This window comes from Pelmatolapia mariae, linkage group LG3_W (assembly GCF_036321145.2).
Source record: "Pelmatolapia mariae isolate MD_Pm_ZW linkage group LG3_W, Pm_UMD_F_2, whole genome shotgun sequence".
NCBI lineage: Eukaryota > Metazoa > Chordata > Actinopteri > Cichliformes > Cichlidae > Pelmatolapia > Pelmatolapia mariae.
Window position 1 is genome coordinate 25,587,662 of NC_086229.1, and position 27,378 is coordinate 25,615,039.

The 27,378-nt window shown below is 42.6% G+C and overlaps 3 protein-coding genes across 3 annotated transcripts; 2 read left to right on the plus strand and 1 right to left on the minus strand.

Moving 5' to 3' along the window:
- Positions 1-3,869: 3,869 nt before the first annotated feature.
- On the minus strand, positions 3,870-10,318 carry LOC134624322 (7SK snRNA methylphosphate capping enzyme-like). The gene is made up of 8 exons (XM_063469297.1): positions 9,877-10,318; positions 7,567-7,980; positions 7,191-7,459; positions 6,435-6,717; positions 5,782-6,352; positions 5,498-5,710; positions 5,265-5,373; positions 3,870-4,405 (listed from the first exon to the last, which is right to left on the minus strand). The coding sequence occupies exons 2-8, from the start codon at positions 7,950-7,952 to the stop codon at positions 4,353-4,355; spliced, it is 1,884 nt and encodes a 627-aa protein (XP_063325367.1). The 5' UTR covers positions 7,953-7,980; positions 9,877-10,318; the 3' UTR covers positions 3,870-4,352.
- Positions 10,319-16,342: 6,024 nt separating this feature from the next.
- On the plus strand, positions 16,343-19,382 carry LOC134624345 (RLA class II histocompatibility antigen, DP alpha-1 chain-like). Its single transcript, XM_063469329.1, has 4 exons — positions 16,343-16,435; positions 17,065-17,310; positions 18,059-18,343; positions 18,960-19,382. Exons 1-4 carry the CDS (start codon positions 16,372-16,374, stop codon positions 19,073-19,075), a joined length of 711 nt encoding a protein of 236 aa, XP_063325399.1. The 5' UTR covers positions 16,343-16,371; the 3' UTR covers positions 19,076-19,382.
- Positions 19,383-21,647: 2,265 nt separating this feature from the next.
- On the plus strand, positions 21,648-27,172 carry LOC134621345 (H-2 class II histocompatibility antigen, I-E beta chain-like). Its single transcript, XM_063467802.1, has 9 exons — positions 21,648-21,702; positions 24,489-24,761; positions 25,021-25,031; positions 25,116-25,234; positions 25,785-25,852; positions 25,935-26,042; positions 26,334-26,480; positions 26,849-26,954; positions 27,151-27,172. The coding sequence occupies exons 1-9, from the start codon at positions 21,648-21,650 to the stop codon at positions 27,170-27,172; spliced, it is 909 nt and encodes a 302-aa protein (XP_063323872.1).
- Positions 27,173-27,378: the final 206 nt, after the last annotated feature.

Sequence of the window (27,378 nt, forward strand, 5' to 3'; positions counted from 1 at the left end):
GTTAGCAGGTGTCCTCTGGTGGCTTCTTGACTGTGGCTCACACAAACTTGTTCCAGAAGCTGAAAGAGTTGAGAGTTACAAACAGCTGATACAGAGAGCTGAAGAGAAACTTCCAGGTTTGTTCCAGAAGTCAGAAAACCTCCTTCAGACTCAGTCATTGATCAGTGAAACAGCTCCACAACTGTGTCAGATACTGAGCTTCAGTAAAGATTCAATTCGCAGTTATTTATATTTCCTGTCACCTTAAATCTTCACTCAAAGACAAGTATCTTTGACAGTGTATATGTATTATATATAAGAGACAAATGTTGTTTGTTTAATATGTTGGAATTATTACATTTGGCTCAATGCTTACATATATGTGTAACAAACAAAATGTACGAGCTGTGATAACTGTTTCTGATACAATGAAGAGTAGACTGATATATGAAATATTCCTTTATTGGGTGAGAAAATCAGACCATGTCATAACTGCTTTAAGTCATACAGAATAGATATCAGAGCCTTAAACAGGCTGACTTCTGCTAAATGGGTCAAACTGGACAGAAAGTACACAAACACATAACATCCTTATAGAATATGATGTAACACTATAGATCAACTTACCTCAGAATATATAAAGCATATAAACAATTACAGCAATATGATACAACAAACACAGCAGTGCTACTAATCCAAAATACTCAAAGCTTCATAGAACTGAAACAAACATTTATTTTTAGCTCCATTCTGCTGCTGATACATACTTTAGGTTTCTGAATATTAAACTTGTTGCTGCCTTTCATAGTGTGTAACTTGAAGGCCCTGAGTACTTTCTCCCACACTGAAAACACTGGGATGATAAAATCACGTTAACATTACCTAATCAGACTGTGATGAGCTCCAGCAGCTGCTTCTAATGTGCTGCCCTCTGTTACCTTCTGCTCTGATCTGCTTCAGCTTTCTCTACACCTCTGAAACCTGCTGCTGTCTCTACTCCTCACGCTGTGTTTGCTGTTCTCTCAGAGTGTCGGGTGGAGGTGGAGGAGGGGGCGGCGTCTGTTCAGCTGCCCTTCAAAACCACAGCTCAGCTGCCTGAAGACACTCGGGTGGAGTGGTGGCACCGTCCTGAGAAGCCTGACAAACAGGAGCGGGATTACAGACACCGAGTGAAGATGAAGGACGAGCGTGTGAAAAGCGGACGGTTCAGCCTGACCCTTGAACGCCCCACAGAGAGAGACAGTGGCAGATACAGCTGTGTGGCCTGGAGCCAGGGAAACATCATCGGATGGAGAGTCGTGCTGCTCACAGTTACAGGTGTTTGTTCACTTATTATTTTATGGTGTTTGAGTGTGAAGCTGTCGTGTCTCCTCTGCAGGGAGAGATCAGCACATCAGGAACAGAAGCAGCTCCATTGATCCGACTCCTCTGATGGCTGAAGTTTGATCTGTGTGTTCTTTGATTATTGATCAGTGATGTCAGAGTGGAGTCAGTGTGATGGTATCAATTACTGGAAACACTTTGCTTCAGTTTCTCCTACTGATCAGTTTGTGTACTCATGTCCTGTTTAGAGCTTTGTGAGTGTCGGGTGGGCAGTGAGCATGAGTGGGAGCCGTGGACGCTGCTGCAGGAAGGCTGCATGTCATTTATTTGTATGAGTTTAATCCATTAAAGTTAATAAAGAGCTACTCGGATGTTGTTTGTGAGTTTTTCAGGTGATTCAGTTTTCACCTACAGCTCAGCTGTTTCTACGGCAACAGCATGAAGATGATGAAAGGAGGATTAGACATCAGTCTGTAGTTGCTAACACAGCTAACACACAAACTCCTGCAGCTTCCTCACCGGCTGCTATCAACGAGTCTTATCTGTGAGGTGCACTGTTACCTCCTCCTCCTCCTCTTTCCTGCGCCTCCTCCTGGACCTCAGGGACACAGCAGGACTCCCCTCAGTTATTACATTCACTCATTATTACATCTTTAGCTGATCCTACATTAGAAAATGATTTTAAGAATAAATGCAGTCGTGAGTATGTGTTTAAACCAGCTGGTAGACAAACAGCTTTTTGCAGCTACAGTATAATTACCTGTGTGGGTCCAGTGAGGGTCAATGACAGGACATCCTCACCTGGAGGTGAGTGACAGAAACCACAGCAGAGACCTCTGTGTTTAACAAGTGGACGGTTGAATATTTTGTGGATGATTTTGTGGCTTGATGACTCCTTCTTGTCACTGAATGTGTCAAAAACTAAAGACAGGATTATGGATTTTGGGATGTCTTCTTATAAGTCATCACCTACAATTATTAAAGCTGCTGATATTGGGATTGTGGAGCGTTACAAGTATGTAAGGGTTGTTGTTGACCACAAACAGTGTTTTGGACCTCATGATGATGCCACTAACAAAGGGATGGTTCTTTTAAAGGAAAATTAGATCTCGTATTGTCTCATCTGAAATGCTGTCCTTGTTATACAGAAGTTTTATTGAATCTGTTGTGTCTTTCTGCATCGCTGCCTTGTTTGGTAACACGACTGAAGAACAAGAATTCTTTGGATTGCCAGCAAACTCTCAGGGTGATGGCAAGACAGACTTTTAGTCATTTTATATGCTGAAAGAAGAAAACATGAGACTGAAGAACAGATGAGATTACAGTTTGGTGACAGACATTCAGTGGCAACGCAAAAACTTAACAAATCTGAATGCATCCTGCAGCCTTCAGACACTCAGTTTAGAGCTTCAGACAGCCGTCAAACACACACACTTGGTGTTGAGAAGGGGACCTAGTCTGGTTGTAAATGTGACGGGCCTCATTCTAGGTCAGGGGTGTCAAACTCCAGGACACGAGGGCCCCTATCCTGAAAGTTTTACACATGTGCCTGCACAGCACACCTAATTATAGGTCATTAGCCAGACTGACTGCATGCTTAGGTGGAAATAAATGTAATGAAATGTAAGTGTTCAGAATACTGCGCTTCTATTGCACCATGTTCATTCACTCATGAGCTGTTGTATCATGAATCCAATGGCTGAACTGGCACCTCAGCATGCAGTCAGTCTTTCTAATGACCGCATTTCAGGACACCGACCCTCGAGGGCTGGAGTGACATTCCTGCTGTAGGCTGTCTTCTTCTTTACACTCAGTCACACTTGTAAGAGTGACAAGTGGACACAGCAGAGTGAGACATGTTCACACTGAGGCTATCAGCAGTCTAACACAGTGCACTACTTCCCTCTTGTGGCAAAGTTGCACAATTACACTTCCATTAAATAACTAAAAGCACCACTCTGCGTCTGTTGACTGAAAATCTTCTAATGAATGGATCTATCTTTTGTTCAGAACTACAGCTCCCAGCATGCTTTTCTGCCCCTGTCATCTTAGTGACACAGCTAACAACCCCAAAACTGACTGAACCTTTAAAGAGAAGCTGCTGAGATCCTGAAGCTGTTTCAGGCTGTAAGCGGCACGTGAAGCAGGTTGACGAGGAGCTCCCACAGGAACATCAAGTCTGCTGTGTTTGTAGTCCTCGCTCACGTCTGATCACCTGACCATCACTGCACACCTCATTTCTTCTTTGTGCACTGATTAGATCCGAGTTTCATGATGTCTCCTTTAGATAAAGCTGCTTGCTCTAGACCTGCATCATGTTGGACTCCACCAGTGCTGTACTCTGTCACTGATTCTGTTCATCTTCATCTGAAGGATGTGTGCTGTCCCTCTTATATTTGGGATGGGGAGCTTGATCCTTCAGGAAGGACCTGGAGTAGAGATGGTACTCCTCCACGTTATAATGTTGCAGCTTTCCACAGATCCTCTGAATATCCAGGTCTCCATCTAACTGGTTATTAGCAGAGAGCATGAAAGAGACAATCTGAGGCAGGTTTAACAAATTTAATGCCAATTCAGGTCATATTGTGAGGAGTTGACAATATGTTTTACTTTTATACATAAAACCTGAAAGACAAATGAGCAGCCTTAATTCAGAGATTTTGAGTCAGTCGCTTTATTTTGACAGGAAAAAAAAAGCAGTGGAAGAAATATGAAAAACCACTTCCTGTTGGTATCCAGCGGCCAATGGAAACGCAGTTATTTCTTTGTGCTTTAGGCCCACTAACAGTCTGTTTACAGTCTTATTGATCTGATCAACAACCAGTATAATCCCAGCATCAGACACATGATATCACCTCTGTGTGAGGAAATCTCATTGGTTGGAAAAATCATGTTACTGGTGATTGGTACTCAACCAATCACATCCGCAGGAGTTCTGCCATCCAATCAGGTTCCAGTTCTCTCTCTTATTCTGTGCGACATCATCAGCTTGTTCAGTCACAGTTTTAATGCTGTTTCCATAGAAACAGAAGGACGCCGAAGGTGTGAGCTCACTTCTTCTGTGCAGAGCCTTTATGGAACAGGTAGATGGGCCGCTGGTTACCTGGAAACACAAGCAGACAGCTCAGATCTCACACACACCTGTGAGTCTGACAGTCTTCAGGTAAACGTCCGCAGTTATTCACCTGGCCTGCTGCTGTTAACTAACAAGGCATCACACCAAGGAGTGAGCGGCAGGTGTGCTCAGTGAAACTGCAGGATTTTACTGGGATGTTAATCATTAGCAGTAATGTCTTGATGCATTCTCAATCATCCAGGAAAGTAAATCTCCAAAAGGTGATTCTGTTCATCCGGACGTAGCGTTTTGTGGGAGAAACGTTTCGTCACTCATCCAAGTGACTTCTTCAGAAGTCGAGACTCCCACAAAACACTACGTCCAGATGAACAGAATCACCTTTTGGGGACATTAGCAGTAATGCTAACTTACAGTCTATGGATACAGCTAGGCTAGGTAGCATTAGCTGGCTCACATACTTATAAGACATTTCAGCATTTCTGTCACCACCGTGTGGTGTGGTCATCCATCCACTCACACAGGCACCAGTGTCAGGCTAATGTTTAATTTTTCTTTTTCTGGGTTGAATAAGTGTACGGCAAACATGTTTAATGGTTTATTATTTAACAGCGAGATGATTAAAATTTGAACACAACTCAGTGTTCCAACAAGACAATGATCACAAACACATCAGACCTGGTTTTGGAAGGGATAAAGCAGGCTAAAATTAAACGCCTGGAACGGCATTCCCAAAGCTCAGAGAACAACTTTATGGAAAATCTTTGGACAGGTCCATTCCCGGAAACCAACAAATTTAAACAACTCTACCCATCCTGCCAAGACAAGTGGTCAAACATGAGCCAGAATACACCGGAGCCCTGATGGGTGTATATGTGCATGTTGTCACCTGTGTGTGTGATGAGTCTGTAGGAGCTGAAGCCCACGCTGTCCGTCAGGTAGGAGGTGAACTGTTCAGGCCTGAGCCTCAAACTCCTGTAGTGACTGAACGTTGTTTTCTGAAAAACCACAGAAATGAACTTTTTACTGGTTACATGTGCTGCTGAATGAGATGAAAGGATGAGTAAAGTTCTCACACACACAGTAACTGCATATGATTATATTCATGTTGCTAGGCGTTACCGAGGCTCTCTTGCTGTGGCAGTAGCTGCTCCATGGTTGCGGCTCCAGGATAAATATTCCACCTGGCGACAGGCTCTGATAGGCTCGTTTGAATAGTCTAACCACACCTGCGTCACCCGACTGCAGCTGCACCCACTTGGTTACGTTGAGACACATGATGACATCATAATGGCCCCGCCCAGGCCAAGCTTCGCTGTCTGAGACGTAGTCGCCCTGTGGGAGGAGTCACAGTGTTGAGTGGTGGCTGCACACCAGCGAGGGGTCTGATGGAGAGTGAGACTCACCTGGATGAAGGTGATGTTACTGGGGAACCTGGAGGAGGAAGAGGATGGAGGAGAGAGAAGGGGGGGAGCTGAGAGAGGGCCCCGACTCACCCTGAAGGACAGAGGGAAGGAGAGGAGCGAGAGAGCCTGTTGGAACTCCTTCATCAACTCCTCCTGCCCCTCCTCCCCTTCCTGTTGGGGAGGAGGCGGGGCTACCGTGTCTTTCCTCTTCCCTCTGTCCTCCACCACCATGTCATGTGACAGGAAGTGTCTAATGTTCTGTATGGCGGCACGGACCAGCTGCTTGTCTAGCTCCACCCCCAAGATGTGGGTGGGGTTAAATCTCCGGGCAACAGCCAGTGTCATGTGACCAGTGCCGCAGCCCACGTCCAGAACCGTCTTGTCTCTGAACCAATCAGCTTCGAGGACCCGGAGCCGTGGGTCTTCCTCTGCCCCAACCCGCCCCTCCCACTTGTCTCCATAGAAACCTTGGTAGCCATAGTAACGGCTGTGGTTCCCGTACTGGTAGCGGTGTTTGTCCTTGTTCTTCTTCTCTCTGGGGTGGGCGGAACCAGTCTGAGGTCCTCCACACCTGCAGGAGGTGGTACAGATGTCATGAGATAAAGACACCCAATCAGATCACAGTGATTACTCAGTTTAGAAGACACACTCACCTGGCAGCTTTAGCCCCTCCCACTAACGGTGTCTGGAATTTGCTTGTTGTGACAGTGGTGGTTCCAGCACCATCTGCCGACCTCGTTGAGGTGGTGCGTCGCCGCTTTCGTTGCCGCCCGTCACCCTGGCTCCCAGGCTTGTGGGGGGGGCCTGGTGGAGGGTGGGTGTGCCTCCTGGGCAGGATGGGGGACGGGGCCACGTCGTCTCGGCAGGTGATGGCAGTGTTGAGCTCACAGGGGAGAGGAGATGGAGGAATGCTGCCCTCTTTTTTCAACAACGGTACTGCAGGCAACAAAAGAGACAAGTCCATGCACAGACTTCACTCAGGTGGACTCTGCAGGTAGAACAGCCGCAGCCAGGTACGAGCGAGTGTAAGGACACAGTCCCACCGGTTGTTTTCTCAGTTTATGTGTACCCACCACACCAGTTCATCCACTAAGTTCAGAGCCGTTGTTACGGTTCATCTCTGATTTAAAGCTACAGACTCAAATCAGACATTCACAGGAAAAAGTACAAAACCATCAGTGCACTATGCAGATCAATTATTACAGTTATACAGAGGAACCTTGGACTGCGAATAACTACACATATGAATAACCCGCAAAACGAGCAAAAAACTGAAAAAGAAAATGTAACTCGTAACCTGCTGCATCACATATTGTATTAAATATGAGAAAAACCTGTAAATCTTCTGTGTGAGCTGCTGCAGTTTCCTGCTCGTCCACCTGGTGTCATTAAAGCTGCAGGTGTCTCACCTCTGAATCCACCAGTGTGGGGAAACAGCGGCGCTGCTGCCACCTCCTTGTCTCCTTCGCCGTCCCCTCCTCCTACTTTGTGGTGTCGGGTCCTGTGCTTCCTCTTGGACTTCAGTGGGGACAGCAGGACCCCTCGTCCATCCTCCCCCCCCTGCCCCCCTCCCTTCAGGTTCAGAGGATCAGTGATGTCACGAGGCACCAGGATCTCTACGGGGTGTTCGCCCCGTGACGGCAGGGGTGAGCACTTTGGTGTCTCCTGATTGGTTGTTCTGAAGAAAAGGGGAAGAGCATAAAGGTGGTGTCAGTGTAAAATTCTGTCTCTATGACCTGTAACGTTGCATTGATCTTTGAATGAATCCTTCAATAATCTCCTCACCTGTTTACTTCCTCGTCCAACAGCGAGTTCAGATTCAGCGGGTCAAAGATGTTCCCGCCCAACAGGAAGTGACTAGGTAACACAGACTCTGACAGACTGTCGCTGTTGGCGCGGCGTCGACGCTTGGTCAGCCCCTTGAAGCCCACGCCCATGGAGTAACGCCTCTTCCCAATTCGCTGAGTCGGTGGGGGAGGAGGAGGAGGAGGCGGCGCCGGAAGGGCCGGCTGACTGTCGTCAGGCGGCTGGAGGCCATTTTTAGCCCGAATGATGGGGAGGGGTTTAGCCAGCTGCGGCTGCTCTGATAGGCTGATGGCAGCGGGGAAGACGGGGCTGAGTCTGATGGGCGCCTCGTGGGTGAGGACAGCCTCTTTGTCCACTGACATCATCTTCCGCCGTCTAGCCAATCACAGTGACCTGCAAAAGAAGAAGGAGGTGGAATCAGATTCAGCCACTTAAGATAAACCATGAGACATAATTGTATAATAATTACTAAATTATCGATCGTAACCTCATTAATGAACCTCTATTAAAAGAGTGAATACAAACAGAAAAAACCCAGCTGAACCTGAACTCAGCACCAAAAGTTTTATTATCCGTTAATTGTGTTTTTATCCTCACTCAGGGTTTTATTTCTTTATCCGTTTAGTTTTTTGCTTTTCCCGTTTTCAGGTATGTTTTAGTAAGTTCTTCTTTATTATTGAGGAAAATTTTTCATGTAAAGCTAAAAGAAAATTTAAAATTTACCAATATCAGATACACATCGCAGAAAAAAAAACCTGACAACGACTGATTTTAAAAACAGCAGCTGAGCAGATTATTGCAAAAACGTAAAAATCTAAATAAATTATGTTCTTGTGTAAAAGTGACGAATGTTATCAGTTACTATGAACACGCTGCGCTGTTTGATAGTTCAGCAAACTAACCACTCTGCTGCCCGCTTAGCTAACAGTGTTTGTCCCAGGTTTGCTCCTGTCAAACAAAGCGAACTTGTCTCTCTCCCTCCTAAAGTGAGATTCATGTTCATGGTTAAATCTGCGCTGTAGGCACATCGTAACATGACCTCCACCTCTAATTACACATCACACTGACACAGCCTGGAACAACCGCGATTAGTCTGTTTGGGACCGTCATTTCCCCCTGCACATTCCTGGATCAGCTGGAAAGGAGAAAGCTAAACTGCAGGGATAAACATTCACACACGTGTGAATGCTGGCAGCACCGCCCGTCAAACACCATCTGCAAACAGACCTTAAGCTCATTCTGCATTAACCTGAGCTCCACGGGATCAGATATTTACCCTGAAACACCGGAGGGACGTTTAAACTCAAAAAGTTTTCTAAAAAACTCATTTTAAAATGACCCTCAGTGCCAGAAAAACACACAGAAGGAGCCCAAACTTCATCCCTAAAAGGACTTTAAGTATAAGTGCCATAAGGAAGTGCATCTTTCAATGAAAGCAGTTTTGAGGGAAATCTGAGCTGAAAATGGGATGAACGACCCTCAGCACTGACTTAAGCGTGAACTTTCTTTTATAACCTGCCTCCATCACACAGCCAATCAGACATCCCTGCCACCTCTGCTTTGCATCCTGATGGTTTCCAGAAATTTTGTATGTAACCTGACAACTTTAGTTTTCTTTGAGCTGACAGCCTCCCAATCAGACTGCGATGTGTGCCAACATTAAAACTCTAAGCGCCACACAGGAAGCTCTGATCTGTATGACGATAAAACTCATCGAGCATCTTCTATTTCCCCTGAGGCTGTAATCAGTCAACAATATTGATCCATGAATGACTTGTGAAATATGTATAAAATCCCACACACTGAGGGGACGAGTTCACGCTCCCTCTGAGGGAAACAAACGTTAAATTCAAACATCTCTTGCTGAAACCTTATTAGATGGGTGTGTGTTAATGCCCCTCAGCAGGCTTCCAGAGGGCAGCCAAACAGGGACAAAGTTGTGGAGTGCGCTGAACAAGGCTTTAGTGATAAATAGAGCAGAATAAGTAAACTTCAGAGTGGTGAACGAGACAAAAACTGCATTTCAAACGTAACTGTGACCTCCTGAAGGAAGTTCAACATCCTGATGTTTCAAAGTAAAAGCACCTCCATGAGTTCTTTTTGATTAATGCGTCAAAGTGTCACTTTTATTTGTGACTCTTACTTTGAAGAATAATCGAAATAAAAATTCTTACAAATATCGTTGAAGCACCATTGATTTAATGCGATTAGCTCAAAGTTCTTCACCCAAACAAATCAGGCAAACGTCGTCGATCAATAATCAATCACTGGCTGATCGATTATACTCACAGTGTCCTGTAGAGATCACCGCCCGCCGTCCAGACTTCACCCTCCGAGTCTATGAAATATCCTGTTTATGTTTTTGTAAGCGCGTGTGCGTGCGTGCGCCCCCCAAATCCCGAGGAAACCCCGTCCTAGCCCCGCCCCCGTCGCTCACTCCGCCAATCCCTGCGAGCCCTCATGAATAATTCAATTGCACTACAAGAAACAAACACAGTTAGCTTCTGCAGCTAGCCGCCTAGCACGGAGCAAACACACACGCCCCTCAAAGATAAACAAGTCCCGAAACACCACCGGAAACCCGCTGTGTGCATGAACACAAGCCCGCACCCAGCTCCCCGTGCATGTCCCTGTCAGTGTGCGTGTGCTCTGTAACGGCCCGTGACTTCAACTATAACAGTACACTTCTGCTACGACTAGCTACTAACGGCTAGCTGCCTTCATCGTGCTCAGATACTCGAGCTCGCGCTCTTATACGCCACGGCAGGGACCTCGTGCTCGACCGCAAAAGTGACCAATCGCGTGCGAAGTTGAGCCCCAGCCTTCACGGATCTGCGACGCTGATTGGGCGCTATTCGGGGAGGGCGGGAGAATGGAGCGAGGAGAGAGGTGTCCTGAGCTGTGCCTGACTAGAAAGGCGAGCACAGCGGAAAACAAACGGCGTAACGGTGAAAATTAACGGTTCACCGGGCGGTGTCCGGCAGCTACACGTGTTAACACAGATAGTTAATGAGTCTAATAAAGTTTCAGCAAGAGACGTTTGAACTGAACGTTTGTTTCCCTCAGAGGGAGCGTGAACTCGGTCCCTTAGTGTGTGGGATTTTATACCCTCAGTTTTGTTCTGAAGGAAATGTAAACTCCCTATATCCGATCATATCCTCCAGGATAACAGATAAATCCAAATAAATCATTTAGGTGAATGGTGGGAAAGTTTTAGGATCAGTAGAGATGTGACGTTTGTTACCACTCAGAGCAGAAGAGGTCCTGAGAGGTGAAACGAGATCAGTGATGGCTCACATGTTTGCTCCCACATACATGTGGTTTTCATCATGTTATCACTGAGTTCAGACACCAGAAACAGGACTCTGCAAGAGCAGGTTGTCAGGTGTTATCGTGCTGCAGATCCATCAGAGGTTCTGTGCTTTTAAACTTTTAACGTTAAGTGCTTTTAAAGTTTCTCATCTAAAAGCTGAAGCTGACGTTCTTTGATGTTTGAGGCTTCTCCTAATTTGCAGTCATTTTTTTTCATCAGACCATTTGTCTTTTTGATGGCGATTATTTTTTTTATTCTTACGTTTTATTTCCTTCTCCTTTTGATTGCTGAATGAATCTGCTCTGCTTCAGGCTAGCATGGGGATAGGAGCAGAACAATAACACCGCTGTTCTTTTACGGCTTAATTTTGAATGCACAGTTTAATTTATTGAGTAAATTAAGTACATCTTTAATGCTGGGTCTCAGTTTTTCTTCACTATAAAGTAAAGCTGGTGTAGTAAATCACAGGAGCAGTCTGTGATTTGATTATTTGTCTTTAACTCTGTGTGTTACAGACCACAAGCGATGTCTTTATTGGTCAGAAAATTGAAACCTGATAAAAATAAATTGAAAATTTCAGATCCATGCCCCCGTTTCCGGTCGTGTTATCTAAACCGACCCAGTGGGCCACATTGGCCTGTTTAGCCGGTCAGTTCTGGCCCATGTGCCATATGTTTGACACCACTGCCTTTGTAAGGCGAAAAGAGAGGCCACGCCCCCTGCGGCTACATATTTGCAGGTTTGTCTTTAACAGCACGAGTGGGTGCGTGATGTAAAAGAAATAATGATTTTTATGGTGCTTCATGTTTCCCTGTTTCAGAAAGTGAAGTTGCCTGCACATGACTGCGTTTACATTCATCTGTTTTTATCCAGATTAAGAGAGAGCAACAGACCCACTCATCCACTCATAAACATTTCACAGCATTGTGAGTCTGCAGCTGCACCGCCTCACATTTTAGATTTTAGATTCAAGGACATGAAAAAGTTAAGATGTAATACATCTACCACTAAGGCCAAAGTTTACTACAGTTTAGACAGACTGAGAAGTACTTTTACTTTGAGTACAGTTTTGAGGTACTTTGACTATTGATGCTTTACATGAAAATTTAAATATATATACTTGAATATTTCCATTTTATGTCACTTCTAAAAATAAAAAAGAGAAATCTACTTAAAAAAATATTTTTAAGAAGCTCTATTCTCACTGCTGGTTTCCTTTCCTCAGTTTGTGTTTCCTTGTCTACTTCTGCCCACTGACGCAGTGCCAGACTCCATAATGAAGGAGGTCGAGATCCTAAAATGTACCAGGAGGACCAAAGAGAGGAGGTACAGAAGAAAGGCAGCCACTGCAGGTAAATAACTACTTATTACTTTAGAAGTATGATTGAATAAAACTAATTTATGAGAATAAACATTTAAACTAAAAACATTTTAATTCACAAGGATGAAGCTTCGAATAGCTGAACTCCTGGGATCAATAACTCATTGAAAAAGTGATCACCTAATCACATCAGAAAAGGTAAAAAAAAAAAAACAAGCAGATTTTAATTGAAACTATCAGAAATACATAAAATGTGTCATCAGCAGGGGTCAAAGTTCACGTGCAGTGATGCAGAGGAGGGATAAATAATAATTTGTAAATATCAATAATCTGTTTTGTGAGATACTTTAGTTTAAGGCTGTGATCAGCTGAGCTGCTGCTGCTCTGTGTGGGTTAAACTGAGGTCGGTAAGATCAAAGCTTGTGTTACCTGACCTCCCATACGGGGCTTATTATAACTGTCAGTATAAAGCTAGTGTAAAGGTGTCATCTGTGAATGCTGAGTGAAAATGAGACTCACCATCATCACTGTAAAATTTAAATGCTGTCCTTCATGTGAAATCACACTGACCATGAACAGCACAGCTGCTCAGCACTGTGAGCACACCTCTTTCAATTTAGCGCATTAACCTGAACCCAAGAATGAACTGATTAGAGCTTAAAGGTCAAAGGCCACTGTGGCCTATCATTTCTTAAGGACACGTCATCACATGAAGAGCAGCTCTGAGGTTGCAGAGCAGACACACTAATGAAGCTTTTATTGGGCGCGTGTAGTAAAAAGGAGGATGGGACCAGAGAAGCAGCTGCTACAGGTTACTCATTACTTTAAAAAAATTAATCATTAGACTCGTCCTGTTAGCCCACAGCCGGTCACATGAAGAAATGTTATTTATTTATTTATTTATTGCTCTGACTTGTATTATGAGTCTGTGGTCTGGGAGAGTCTGTAACTCTCTCCCTGCAAAATACAGTATATAATGAGCAATGTTGAGCAATTAATTATATAGTTACTTCTTCAAAAAAGTAACTGAGTGTTGCAAACAACAAAGTTTTTTGCAGCTGTTTACCTAAAAATGCAGCCAAGGTGTTTTTTTAATAAACATTTCAAACTATTTACAGAACAATCAGCTGTTCTGCATCAAATTTGATGCCACACAAATTATTTGTGCCACTCCAAAAAATAATTTCTGTCCACTATGAGATAAAGGAGAACAACAGCCTGATACCTGCAGGCCTGACAACAGGAGATGTATCACTCCTGTAACACCTGTAACATTCAGCAGTCGCCTCATTGTTCTGACACACACAACAAAACTATTGACTACACTACACACTAACTACACAAGATTTGCTCTAAACGTCGCAAATCTCTCACATCTCAATACACGCCATCACTCCTAAAACTTCCCCCTTCCTAAACAACAAAATTTCATGTTGCCACATCATTTTTTGATTGATCCACATGGTACATTTTTCCACCAATAGGAAAGGCTGGGGGAATTGGGAGGGGGGCTGTTTTTGCTCACAGGCGGAGAGCGCTTTCCAACATTTTCCTTATAAAAAGGTGTTTTACCGTTTCTTCCGCAGTAAAAATAAACAACAATAGGAAAAAACCAAACATTGCAGATATTTTTAGCGTAACTGTGGTTTTACGTGGCCTCCCACAATTTAAAAACTGGTATAAAGTCCACACTTTCCCGTCAGTTGTTCCGTCTGACCTGCTCACATCTCCAATGGTTGTACACGTTGTCATTAACGGGGCTTCACTCCACATCAGCCACGCCACTTTGCTAGCTAAAACGCCGGTGTCGGCACATAAGGACGCTGTCATAGCCTGTCAACCACATTGATTAGCTGCGTATATACGAATGTGAATCGCATGATTGGCTGGACTATGGGATAAGGTGGCATCGTTCTAATCCCATACAGGAGCAGCCAGTCACTAACACCGCAAAACAGATTTGTTAACGTATTTATTTTAATTTCAATTCAGGTTAGATTTGTTTTTGTGCACAATACAGATTTCCTGTGCGCAGAGACGTGCCAGCAGTGCGCACGCGCGCAGCTTAGAGGGAACATTACTCAACCTTTTCCTGTTTCTTCCTCCTTTATGAATCTAAATGCACCTAAACGTCCAAAAAGAACTTCACAGTGTTTGAATTAAAGAAATAACTTGCATGAATAAATGCATGAATCAAGAGTGACACCATCTAAGAGTGTTGAGCCAAAAGAGCTGAATCTGAGAAACGAGCTGGACCTCCTTCACTAGCTTCTGGTTTCAATAAATATTCTGCAGAAATTAAAAAAACAACATAAAGATCAAGAGCACGAAGTTGTCTGCAGTTATAAAACACTAAGATGAACTAAAACTCCGTAACTGTGTGATTCTGATGGCTTTCAGTGTGAAACTGAACTGCTTCAGAGACATTTGCTCTAACTCCACCCTCACAAACACCCGTCCACAGTCACAGGCTGACCCTCCGCCTACGTGTTCCTGTTTCTTTCAAATTCCAACACGAGTAATAAAAGGAAACTTTTCACACATGATCTGTTTTAAACGACCTGCATAAAACAACAGTGTTAAGACACACTGGAGTGAAGTGACATGAACATTTTGTAGTCCGCCTTCTGCAGATTGTAGTTTCTATTGTGTTACCAGTGTGACGCTGTCATGGAGTCTGAGTGTAGGTGCAGTCGGACCCTCAGTGCACTGCTTATCTCCTGTCCTAAGTCCTTATTTGTCCTCCTTCACACCTGTCCTTCACCTTGTATCGTTTTCCACCAAGATCAGGGAAAAGTGGTTCGTAAAAGCAGATAGGAGTTCATTTTTTGGACTCTTCAAACGTAAAGCAGGTTTATTTAGGAAACATCTTTATCGCTCCTCAGAGTAAACATTTGTTAGTGTTCATCATGTTCCTAATAATATGTCTTAACATCTTTAACAGGCATGAATGATCCTTAGAGACAACAGTGTCTTCAGAGGAAGCTCGTGGTGAGAATTATGGTTTAAACAGCCCCAACAAAGATGGCACTGAAAGGGCTCATGAAGCTCTGTGAGACTTTTATTGGTCAGAATCTAAATGAAGGAGCTTCAGGTATCACCAGATGGTACCCAGAGTTGACTATATTGGGACAACAGGAACATTGCTTAGACAGTGTGAGTAAATGAGATGTTACTAATGTTGTTTGCCACAGGTGAGAGGAGAGAGGAAAGGAAGAGAGGAAGTCTTATTCTGTAAGTCTTGACAGCGTTCAGTACTTTGTAGTTTGGTGACAGAGTAGGCCTAGAGCTGGTTCAGCCTCTCTGAGGCTACGTCCACACGTACCCGGGTATTTTTGAAAACGCAGATTTTTCTATGCGTTTGCACCTTTCGTCCACACGTAAACTGCGTTTTTGGTCACTGAAAACGGAGATTTCTAAAAACTCCGGCCAGGGTGGATATTTTCTATAACTCCGTTTTTGCATTTACGTGTGGACGAGAAAAACGGAGAAAACGTCAAAGGTCTGCGCCTTTTTTGACGTCACAGTGTGCGCCACGTTGTTGTTGTTTCGGTGAAATTAATTTCTACAGTACTGTTACTGTTAATTGTCCTCTCTGAAGTGTTTAAATGCTTACATATACACACACAGTTACTGTCCCTCCACACATACGACTCGGTTCTGCTTCTACGCCCCATCTTTGTTTACTATTTCCCACCGAGGCTTCTAGACTTCTGATTGGCCAACATTTCTACACGGTTAGGAATATAGCGCCACCTGCTGCTTTGGCATGCTCCTAGCAGCGTTTTCCTTCATTTCTGCCTTTACGTGTGGACGGGATTATTTTTTAAAACTAAAACGGAAAATCTCCGTTTTCAAAAATACCCGTGTATGTGTGGACATAGCCTGAGTCTGATGATGTTTCAAACTCCTCCTGGAATTACAGAGATGTCACCAGATCACTTCTGCAGTTCTCCATTCATCCACCAGGTGTCACCGGTGTACCATCTGTCCAGTGTGCGTTTGTATGAGTGTGTGTATGTGTGTCTGCTGCTTGTGTGTGCCTGGTCACTGATGACATCATGTGGTCCCTGCTCTGTGATTGGCTGCTGTGTGTGTTCGAGCTCACAGAGATTCAGAGCGTGTGAGAGCCACAGAGCTGCTGCTGCTGATGAAGATGAAGCTGTGGGTGCTGCTTCCCGTCCTGTCCTCAGTCCTCTGTGTCTCTGCTGATGGTGAGTCTCTGATTCACTCATGAACTCTTGTGTTTTAGCCCTTTTATGCATGGTGAACTGATTTACTAATGTGAGACTGATTAAGTAGTCTCACAGTAGTTTATCTTTGGCAGCACAGAACAGATCGGACACCAGTACCCACACGTGTGGCACTGCTTTAGTTACTAACAGCATGAGAGCATGGAGCTGGGGTGGAGGTGGGTTGTAAAGGGGCTTGCTGTGTTTGTCTGATGTTACCCAAGCTGCCAGATAGTCTGTGTGTGATGTGTCCAGCGCTGGGTGGCCTGAGTTAAAAATCTGAAATAAATAAATAAAAGCTGTGCGACAGGAAGTTACAAACTTTGGTCAAATATGTAGCATGTTCTCATGACACATTGTAAAAAGTCAAACAGCTTCACTTCAGCAACATTTAAACATATATGTTTGTTGTAGACTCATAAATCAAAGGCAATGATTTTCAGCACTGAAATACCAAGGTCTGCTAGTTTAAATGAAACAATTGTGCTTCTATTTGAAGTTTGATGAACTGTCCTGCATGACAAGGTTTAAGCTCTGATAGGTGATTGGCTCGTATGAACCTGACAGACACTGACTCCACCCTCTGTTTCTCTCCTCCTAACACCATGAAGCTCTGCATGGGGACAACCAGATCAACGGCTGTTCAGATACTGATGGCGAGGCCGTGCTGATACTTGATGATGAGGCGGTCTGGTACGCTGACTTTAACAGACAGGAAATAATCTATCCTCTGCCCCCCTTTGTAGATCCCATTACCTTTCCAGGTCAATATGAACAAGCTGTGGCTGATCAACAGGTCTGCAAACAAAACCTGAAGGTGACCCGTCAGGCTATGAAGGACGTTCCCAAAGAACTGGGTAAACACGAATCATCAGTCCACATGTAAAGAGCAGAAACATTCAGAGAGTGGAGTTCATGCTGAAACATGAAGCATCAGTTTTATGACAGATAAATGAAGATTTAAGAGAATCTGCCAGCACAACCTGGAAACATTTATCAGAAATGTTTAAATATCAGGAAACACTATCCAGCACCTGATCTCATCAAGATCATTCACACACGCGGTGCTGCAGTCGGTGTTTCATAAATCTACTCAGGAAACAACAGGTTTTATCCTCAGTGACAACAACAACAGCCATGAAGACCAGAACATGTAAACTCTTAGAGATAAAACACACAAACAGAACTTCAGCTCCATGTAACGAGCTGCTGATTCAACGACACAACAATACAGACTAAAAATCCTCAGACACACAGGAGTGAAACTGGGAACACGGAGATCAAACTTCCTCTTTATTACAAGAGTTTGAGGATCTTCAAACATTCAGTTCTCTGTTTATTCAAGTAAAAACACACTTCAGCAGAAGCTCAGGTCCATCCAGTGTTTCTGTGCTTTCTCTTCTTGTTTTTAGTAAGCTCATAACAGCAATCACACACTCCTCAAAGTGTTTCACCCTGTGAGTTAAATTCATTTTAGAGAAAAAAACAACAACAACTGCCACAGAGTCGGTGCAGGTCCCATACTTACTGACTCCTCTTTGTTGCAATGCTGTTGCATATTCAGTGCAGTGGTGTTGTGAGTAACCTGTACATCTTTGTGCACAGATCCTCCTTCCAGCCTGATCATCTACACTGTACTAAATGTGGAGCTCGGAGTCCAAAACATTCTGATTTGTCATGTGACCGGTTTCTATCCTGCTCCCGTCAATGTCACCTGGACCAAAAACGAGCAGAAGGTCACAGAAGGAATGAGCACCAGCGTTCCCTTCCCCAACAAAGATGGTTCCTTCAAACAGACGTCCAGACTGAACTTCATCCCAAAGCAGGGAGACGTCTACAGCTGCACCGTGGAACATGTGGCCCTGATACAACCAATGACCAAATTCTATGGTGAGAAAATTCAAAATTCAATTCACATTGTACAGTTTCACAACAACAGCAATCTCAAGGTGCTTTATATTCTAAGGTAAAGAGTCAACAATATCAGAGACAGAAGTTTTATCAAAAAGCAAAGTTTTAAGCTTAATCTTAATCTACCAGTATTACTAGTTCATAATCTATTTTTAAATACTCTAGGAACAGCAAGTAGGCCTGCAGTGCGAGAGCGAAGTGCTCTAATAGGGTGATATGGTACTACAAGGTCATTAAGATAAGATGGGGCCTGATTATTTAAGACCTTGTATGTGAGGAGCAGGATTTTGAATTCAATTCTGGATTTAACAGGAAGCCAATGAAGGGAAGCCAAAACAGGAGAAATATGCTCTCTCTTTCTGTCAGTACTCTTGCTGCAGCATTTTGGATTAGCTGAAGACTTTTCAGTGAGTTTTTACAGCATTAATATATAAGTACAACTGAGTGTCATCTGCACAGTAATGAAAATGATGCAGTGTTTTCTAATAATATTGCCTGAAATAAAAAGTATAGTTCCCAGCACTGAACCCTGTGGGACTCCATGACTGTTTCCAGATGTGAAGGTTCACGTCACTCTCTGTGTTTCTGTCTGCAGCTGTGGAGAACTCTGATCTCATTCTTGGACCTGCCATGTTTTGTGGAGTGGGTCTGACTGTCGGTGTCCTCGGTGTGGCAGCAGGAATCTTCTTACTCATCAGAGCAACCAAGTGACTCTGAATGGTCGGGCTGATGTCTTAATAAATCTGAGGAGTTTGTAATCTGATTACACGGAACCTGCCGTTTTACCTCCGGTGCCAGTAGAAAGCATCCTCAGATAAACTGCTGTTCTTTATAGATGTTTTTTTGCATCCCGATATTTTATATGCTTTATTACATATCAAACATCCGGAAGAAACCCTGTCCTTAAAAACAGCGTCAGCAGGTCAGAATGATTGCAGACCTTCCAGTCCTCATCCTCACTTAGACTGAATATTAACAGAGTTTTTGATGACAGAGAACAGTGATGTGAACCAGAAGGCTTGTTGTGTCATTAAAGATTTATTGACAAAGATTTGAGTTCATTTAGTTTGATCTCAGTTCCTTTCATTTTGTTATCATGTTTTTATTTATATTTGTAATTATTGATGATAAAATATGATTGTGCAGGCTTTGCTTTAAGATGTTCTCATCCTCTACAACAACCAGTCAGAGTGCAAAGACTCCCTGATTCAGTGTTGTGTCACTGGGTGCTGAAACACTGCTGCTGAGCCAGTTTGGTCTGTCTTCAAACTACACTTTATTTAGTCACTTAAATGCCATATCACAGTTAATTATTGGTTTATAAACCCATCAATGTTATGTGAAAACCCCCACAAACAGCTTCTGAGGGTTACATTTAAATACAAAATTAAACATTCAGGCTGATTGAAGATACATTTGAGCTCTGCTGCAGCTGGTGGATGTTTGAGTGCAAAGTACATTTCACAGGTAAGTTACTGGTTGGGGATTCTGGGGAAAGGTGATCCATTCACCTTCTTTTTTTTCAGACCAGTTTTTTAAGATATTCCTTAAAGGTGTCATATGTGGAGAGCTCCTTTATTGTCATTGGTGGAGTATTCCAGTGTTATTGGGGCGTAACAACCCAAGCTTGATGTGGGATTGTGTAATGATGGAGATGACAAAACAGTCACTTAGGGATGAGTCTAAAAATGGATAAAAACCTGCATTTTGAGCTTCAGTAGATTTTTCTTTTTCATCAGCTGATCGACAGATTCAACTGAATACAACAAAACATAAGATGATGCTTTATGAGTTATCTGACTGATTTTCAGTTCAGTACAGTTTTATTTCAAACACATACATTCACCAACATTCCATAATATCATTCCATTCAGTTGTTTGAACAGGAGTAGGCAGAAGTATATACTTATTTAGCTCCACTGCCTTAGGTTTACATCATTTCCTCATCATTCTATTTAAGTTTGAACAACAAAAACTTATACAATGCCTTCAACTTAGAACATAACATCACAAAAAAATATTTTCTTATACTTACTTAAAATTTCTTTTTTGAGTTTTTTCTTAAACTGGTTTATATCACTACTGACCTTTACTCCTTCTTTTAACTCAGTCTAGAATTTAACTCCCGCTATTGAAATAGACATCCTTTTCAAAGTTGTTCTTACAGTTTGTATTGTTTAATTCCACTTCCCTCTAAAATTATGCCTCCCTTCTCTCTCTAAGAACTATTTACTCATTTCGAATGAGAGCATCCCTTTCCTTGCCTTATATATTATTTGCACTGTTTTAAACTTCACCAGATCCTGGAATTTTATAGCTTGCGTCTCAATAAAGGGTGCGTTTTTGTGAGCCCTATACCCCTCCTGATTTATTAATCTAATAGCCCTTTTCTGCATTATGATTATAATTTGAATATTACTTTCAGCTGTATTTCCCCAAATCTCTACACAATAACTCATATATGGTAATAGTAAAGCACAATATAACATATATGATATTTTCCTATCCAGAAATTGTTTTACTTTCTTCAAGATAGCCCCGTGCTAACTTTCCTTAAGTGATGTGTGATTTCCAACAGGCCTTATGATCAATGATCACACCAAGAAATTTAATGGTATTATCCCTTTGTAGATATCAGAATCAGAAAGGCTTTATTTATGCCCAAGGGGCAATTAAGACTAATGTCAATGTTAATGTTTTTCTTATAGTTTCTAAATAACATAAATTTGTTTTATTTAAATTTAGAGGGAATTTGTTTCTATCAAACCACTTTTTTAATATCTTTAACTCCTGTGCGATCATGTCCAAAACCTGTTGCAATTCAACCATTAGACTCTATAAAGCTAGTGTAAAGGGTCAAATTCAGTCAGTGATTTTACTCAGCATCATTACATCAAATATAAATGTCTGCTTCCCTTATATCTTCACACTGACCATGAACGCCACAGCTGCTCTGTACCTGATCACTGTAAACTTCACCAAATCACAGCCGAATAAACCAACAAATTGATAAAATCTCTCAGTAATGAGAGTAATATGAAATACTTTAACCTATTTGTGAGTTTCTGGTTTATAATTGACAACATCCATCAGGCTTCAGGTATCCAAATAGCAACACAGGGTAGCTGGAGGTGGGGCACATCCTGGACTGTCAAAAAAAAAATGTTATAAATAGATTTCTTCCTGGTAACAGCTGATGCTGAGGTCATGTGACCCTGCACTCTGGTTTTTACAGCAGCTTTCAGTCAGACTGTGTCAGAGTTGTCCAGCAGAACTCAGGAACATGGCTTCAAAGTTTTTATGCTTCACCCTACTCTTCATCAATATCTGCACTGCAGGTAAGATCAATACACTAATCAAACACCTGATCAGTCACAGACACAGAGTGTTCACTGATCTAAGGAAAGTGAAGGATGAGATGTGATATTATTTTCATTGTGGTTGATGCACTGTAACCTACATCGGTGATGATGCTTGTCTGTCTCTCAGAGCTGAAGTTCACTGCTTCAGCTATCATTAAGCTTTACAGCATCACAGCTGGATTAATGAATTCATCCATCAGTCTACTTATTAATCAACTGAATAAGGCAAATAATTTCACAAAGATCTTTTTGTTGCTTTATTTTACTCGTATTTAATCAATTATAAAAGTAACTTTCCTGGTCTATCAGCTGTGCCACAGGGATTTGTGTCTCCTCCTGGTCTCACACCAGAAACTATTTATATGTAAAGTAAATGTACTTAAATGTTATGTATTTAACATTTAACCCTTATTAATTCAGGAAAGAATCTAATTGAGATTCAAATCTCATTTGGAAGAGAGACCTGGCATCACGGCAGTAAAAGTAAAAACATATACAACACATAACGGCAATTTAAAACAAATACTATATTGCATACAAACAGGTGAAAAATTGCATTAAGAGCAACAATTAAAATCAGTCACACAGACTAAAGAGTTATTCTCTTGTTCCTTTAAACTGACTTAAACTTCTACAGGGTAACCATTTCTCACAATTTCAGCCATGGACATTTAGCAGCAACATACAGAAAACAGTGATGCAGTCAATTTCCACAACCAGTAATAAAACAAAAAACACCATGGTAGACAGTCCCCAACCTCTTCAAGTACTAAGCAGGGGCATTCATGAAAAGCAGATCACCAGAATAAAGGTAAAAAAAAGTTACAAAAAGGTTTTCCTCACCTACCTTTGAATGTGAGTTTTAAATGACAAATTCTGATCTCTAACAATATCTATAAGATGTGACCATTTCAATTTCAGCCCATTGAATGGTTTTAATCTTAGGAAACATAGCTATCATTCTTTGCCATTTGAGATTAACATGAGCTTGTATTTATGGACCTGAACATCATCCAAGGCAGCTTGAGGAAATTAAGAGTTTGTATTACTGAAGTAACTGAACAATAGATCATTGTGTCATCTGCATAAAGATCGAATGCAGGGTTTGATAAATTTTCACAAAGATTTTTTGCAGAGGAAAAAAAAGTGATGGTCTTAATGTGAAATACTGAGTACATGTAGTTTATACAAAGAGATTTCCCTTTGGAAGTAAAAATAAAGGCAAGCCACTAGGAACAAATAACTCATGAAACAAAGTGAGAAGTGGTTAACATCTCTTCTTCTTAACTGAACTTATACAAACAGTGAGACTCCACAGTTCTCTGTTGTTTTAACTGTACATCTAAATGGTAAATGGTAAATGGCCTGTATTTATATAGCGCTTTTCTAGTCCCTAAGGACCCCAAAGTGGCTAATTCCCACACGAATGAAGCTAAATGTCAATTTATATGCAGAAGACGCTCTGTTTTTGTATTCTGCTTATTCCTATTCAGACTCTGCCTACAAACACACTATCCAGTCACACAGAGTTGTGTTATTAACCAACAAAAATACATTGTTTTGAAATGTTGCCACAACATACAGGTATGTCTTAAAGACATAAACTTGTCGATCTGTTCTCCTTTATTCAGACAAACTGTTTTCATATTTGAACCTCAGAAAAATTTCAGAAACATCGCATCCAACGAAAAACTGGACAGGATTTTCTCCAGTAACTCTGTGAGGACTCTTGACATTTTTAACCAGGATATATCCTTCAATGTGCATACTCGATCTAATATAGCTGATTTAAATGGCTGAATTACTTCCTCAACATAGCTGTGTCACAAAACGTAGGCTGCATCCTCCGGAGGCCGCATTTGAAGGCCGATTACGGCACGGCCAGGCGACAAAGGCTGTCCCAATTCATAGACTCCTTAAAATGCAGTCAACAAATGCGTTCTCCTTTTCCACGAATTTGAAGAAGGGGTCAGATGTGTCCTTCGTGGCCCACCATATCCCAGAATTCATAGCGCGACCCAGCCAATTCGAGTTTCCAACAATGGCGGCTACTACTAAGTTTCAATATTACTCATATTATTCTTTCTGGGTCACAAAATAAACTTTTAACATATTTTCTGGCGAGAATGTGGGTGTGTGAACTCCAAATATCTGCTTGGTTTATCAAGACATCGCATATTTGTAAAAGTGCTCCGTCTGTGCTCCGTCTGTTACCCACCAACTTGATAGCTAGCCAGGGGGTTCAATGGTTACTCGAGCTGGCGAGAGCAGCCTTTATTAGTCCCAAACGTGGGAAATTTGTTTTGTCACAGAAGTGGACAGTGCAAAAGTTATGAAGCAAAAATTAGAATACAATAAGAATAAATACAGTACACAACTGTACAGAATAGAATAAAATAATAAAATAGAAGGCCAGTTCCTCCAAAGGATGCGGCCTACGTTTTGGGACACAGCCCATATCTTGAAGTTCTCCAGAGGCCTGGTAATGAACTAATCATTAGATTCAGGTGTGTTGACACAGGATAATATCTAAAACCTGCAGAACACCGGCCCTCGAGGCCTGGAGTTCAAGACCCTTGCTATAGGGTCTGCCGTATTTTTGTGAATTGTTGTTATATATATGAAATTTAACTGATACTCTGTTATTAAGCTTAATGATCTAAATAAGGTGAAGCTATCATGATCATATCATTCCAACAACATGTTCTAAAAGGTTTCCCAAACTACTATAGGAGAGTGATTATCTGATCTTTGTGTTTCAGATGGATATGAGTCTTACACTTCAACTCGCTGCCTGTTTAACTCCAGTGAGCTAAGGGACATCGAGTTCATCACCTCGTACTATTACAACAAGCTGGAGTTTGTCAGGTTCAGCAGTGATGTGGGAAAGTATGTTGGATACACTGAGTTTGGTGTGAAGAATGCAGAGATGTGGAACAATAATCCTGCACAGCTCGCTGCAATGAGAGCTCAGAAGGAGAAGTACTGCCAACCCAACATTGGGATCTGGTACCCAAATGTTCTTTCTAAGTCAGGTGAGTCAGTGATTCTGGGACATCATCAGATCATCATATAAACTTCATCACACTGATGTCCTGACTGAACTCTCTGCACTTAGTTTACAGCAAACACTGCTGAAGGTTTAATCTGACACATTCAGTTAAAGCTACATGTTCTCTGTAGTTCTGTAGCCATTTCAGGCTTGTTATATTTATACAGTCACTTCAGCTTTATTGTGTTGCAGTTGTAACTTTGAACAAAGTAAAAACATTTATCCTCTTTCTGATGTTCCAGTGAAACCATCAGTCAGACTTCACTCCACGATGGCTCCTGGTTGTCACCATCCTGCCATGTTGGTCTGCAGCGTTTATGACTTCTACCCCAAACAGATCAAAGTGACCTGGTTGAGAAATGGACAGGAAATAACCTCTGACATCACTTCCACTGAAGAGTTTGCAAATGGTGATTGGCTCTACCAGGTCCACTCCCACTTGGAGTACATGCCCAGGTGAGTCCAGGTCAAACCTGGGACCAGGACTGACCATGTGCGCCCTCTCCAGGATAATTCCACTGTCAGCACCAAACTCCTTCAATGGTGATGTTTGAAGGGTCTGATCCTTCAGCTCAGGCTGTTAACTCTGATCTTTGTCCAAGTTTTCTTCTGTGGCTCCAGCTCACTGACTTCAGTTTGAATAACCACAACATCCCATATTCACAGCTCAGCCTGTGAAACCTGTTCCCTCTTCTTCTTCCTCATTCCTGCTAAAACTGAACCCATCCGACGTTCCAGTTTCTGCAGAGATGAGTGTTTCAGCAGGAACTGTCTGAAAATTCAGATCGAAAACAGGAAGTCCCCAAGATTGTTTTTAATATTGTTGAAAGTTTAAAACAGGACGTTTGCTGATTCAGTTATGTGAACATTTCCATAATTTCTCTTTTCCACATCTTTGTGAGTCAAGTCCATCCATATAAATTGTGTTGCAGGTGATCAGGTAACCATCAGCTGATCACACAAATCAGATAAATATCAGTCATGTTGGTTTGTGTTTGTGTTGAAGGTCTGGAGAGAAGATCTCCTGTATGGTGGAGCACGCCAGCCTGGAGAAACCACTGATTATTAACTGGGGTAAATACCAGTCTGTAACGACACACCTGTACACCGCCTGTGTGTCCGTTCACCTGTGTGACTCTCACCTGTGTGTCTTCAGTGCCACCCATGCCTGAAACAGAGAGACTGATCATCGTTGGAGCCGTAGGACTGATCCTGGGTCTGATCTTGTTCCTGGCTGGAGTCATCTACAGGAGGAAGAGTGGAGGTCAGACCAGCACTCAGTCAAACACCAGTTTAAACCAGACTAAAACCAGATTCGATCAGAATAAAATGAATAAACACCAGACTAAAGTTGCAGCAAAGAAAAGAGAAGCTGTGACTTCCAGAAGCTGACGGAGCTTCTGAACGGCTTCAGCTCGTCCAAAGTAAAGATAACTTGGACTGATTGGATCAGTTGGATCGTTGGGTTTAAGTTTTAGGCAAAAAACATTAGAACTGTGACAGTTCAGCCTGAGCTATCACCTTTGACCTTTGACCCTTGTTGTCTGTGTTGCAGATACATCTTTGGCTCACAGGTTCAGTGAGAAACAGGCAGAGGACTGGAGCAAAGATGCTGCAGCTCTGAGCTTGTGGAGACCTCAGAAGGAGATGTTCTTCAAACCCGACTCTGAGCTCTGCTTCACAAATGTTCTGCCTAAGTCAGGTGACTCAGTGTTTCTGTGACATCATCAGCTCATCACATGAAAGCTCAGGTCCTCACTGATGGATCGGCTCCTGACTGAACACACTGCTGATGGTTTCATCTTTCTGTAAAACTAGTGTCGTCTGGAGTTCTGCTCCTTTCACAGTAAAACCGGGTGTCTCACACACAGCCCACTGGAAAAATGATTCATAATTCAGCTTCCTCAGTGAGACATTAAAACTGTGTGAGGGCACCAGGTGTTTCTAGATCTCAGGGAGATGTTGGTCTCATGGAGAATAACGCATTCGGGTACATGTGGAGGTTTTATAAAAGCACTTGTCAAAGTTTCCCTTCTGTGTTCAGACCTTTTTTAATTTTTTATGTTCCAGTGATGCCATTGGTCAGGCTTCACTCCATGACGCCCCCTGGAGGTGGACATCCTGCCATGGCGCTCTGCAGAGTCTACAACTTCTTCCCCAAGCAGCTCAAAACCAGGTGTTGCTGCAGGCTGCTTTGATTTATCCTCATGATTTATTTCAATAGATCATAAAAGATTTGTAGTCTTTGTGCCGGCACATCTGCTGCTACACACCAGCAGACTGTGGGGACCAGTGTGGAGCTGTTGGTTAAAGCAGTGCAGGTCCTGTTCTAACGATGAACCATCTCCTTGTTTTCTCTGTCTGTGCCCCAGGACTGATGCTGGTTCCCAGTAGTTGATCCTGATTGTGGACCTGGAGCTGGTTCTACTTCTGTCTGACAGCTAGAAGGAAAAGCAGCAGCAGCAGCAGCTCTGTGTTTGATCCAGGCTGTTAGAGTCAGGCTGAATGTGGACCGAGGTGTATCTACTGGAGCCTCAGTGGTGGAGTCATCATATGTGTGTGCAGAGTGTTCTCAGAGTCTTTACACCTGTCTGACAGCA

What these genes read in the sequence shown, in the direction of transcription:
- LOC134624345 (XM_063469329.1), top strand. Translation starts at nt 16,372, where the DNA reads ATGAAGATGAAGCTGTGGGTGCTGCTTCCCGTCCTGTCCTCAGTCCTC. An exon ending in GGACGTTCCCAAAGAACTGG is followed by an intron (nt 17,311 to 18,058) that starts GTAAACACGAAT and finishes CTTTGTGCACAG; the next exon opens with ATCCTCCTTCCAGCCTGATC. An exon ending in ACCAATGACCAAATTCTATG is followed by an intron (nt 18,344 to 18,959) that starts GTGAGAAAATTC and finishes TTCTGTCTGCAG; the next exon opens with CTGTGGAGAACTCTGATCTC.
- LOC134624322 (XM_063469297.1), bottom strand. Translation starts at nt 7,952, where the DNA reads ATGATGTCAGTGGACAAAGAGGCTGTCCTCACCCACGAGGCGCCCATC. An exon ending in CCACACTGGTGGATTCAGAG is followed by an intron (nt 6,718 to 7,190) that starts GTGAGACACCTG and finishes TGTTGCCTGCAG; the next exon opens with TACCGTTGTTGAAAAAAGAG. An exon ending in GCCACAGCAAGAGAGCCTCG is followed by an intron (nt 5,374 to 5,497) that starts GTAACGCCTAGC and finishes GTGGTTTTTCAG; the next exon opens with AAAACAACGTTCAGTCACTA.
- LOC134621345 (XM_063467802.1), top strand. Translation starts at nt 21,648, where the DNA reads ATGGCTTCAAAGTTTTTATGCTTCACCCTACTCTTCATCAATATCTGC. An exon ending in CACTTGGAGTACATGCCCAG is followed by an intron (nt 25,235 to 25,784) that starts GTGAGTCCAGGT and finishes TTTGTGTTGAAG; the next exon opens with GTCTGGAGAGAAGATCTCCT. An exon ending in AAATGTTCTGCCTAAGTCAG is followed by an intron (nt 26,481 to 26,848) that starts GTGACTCAGTGT and finishes TTTATGTTCCAG; the next exon opens with TGATGCCATTGGTCAGGCTT.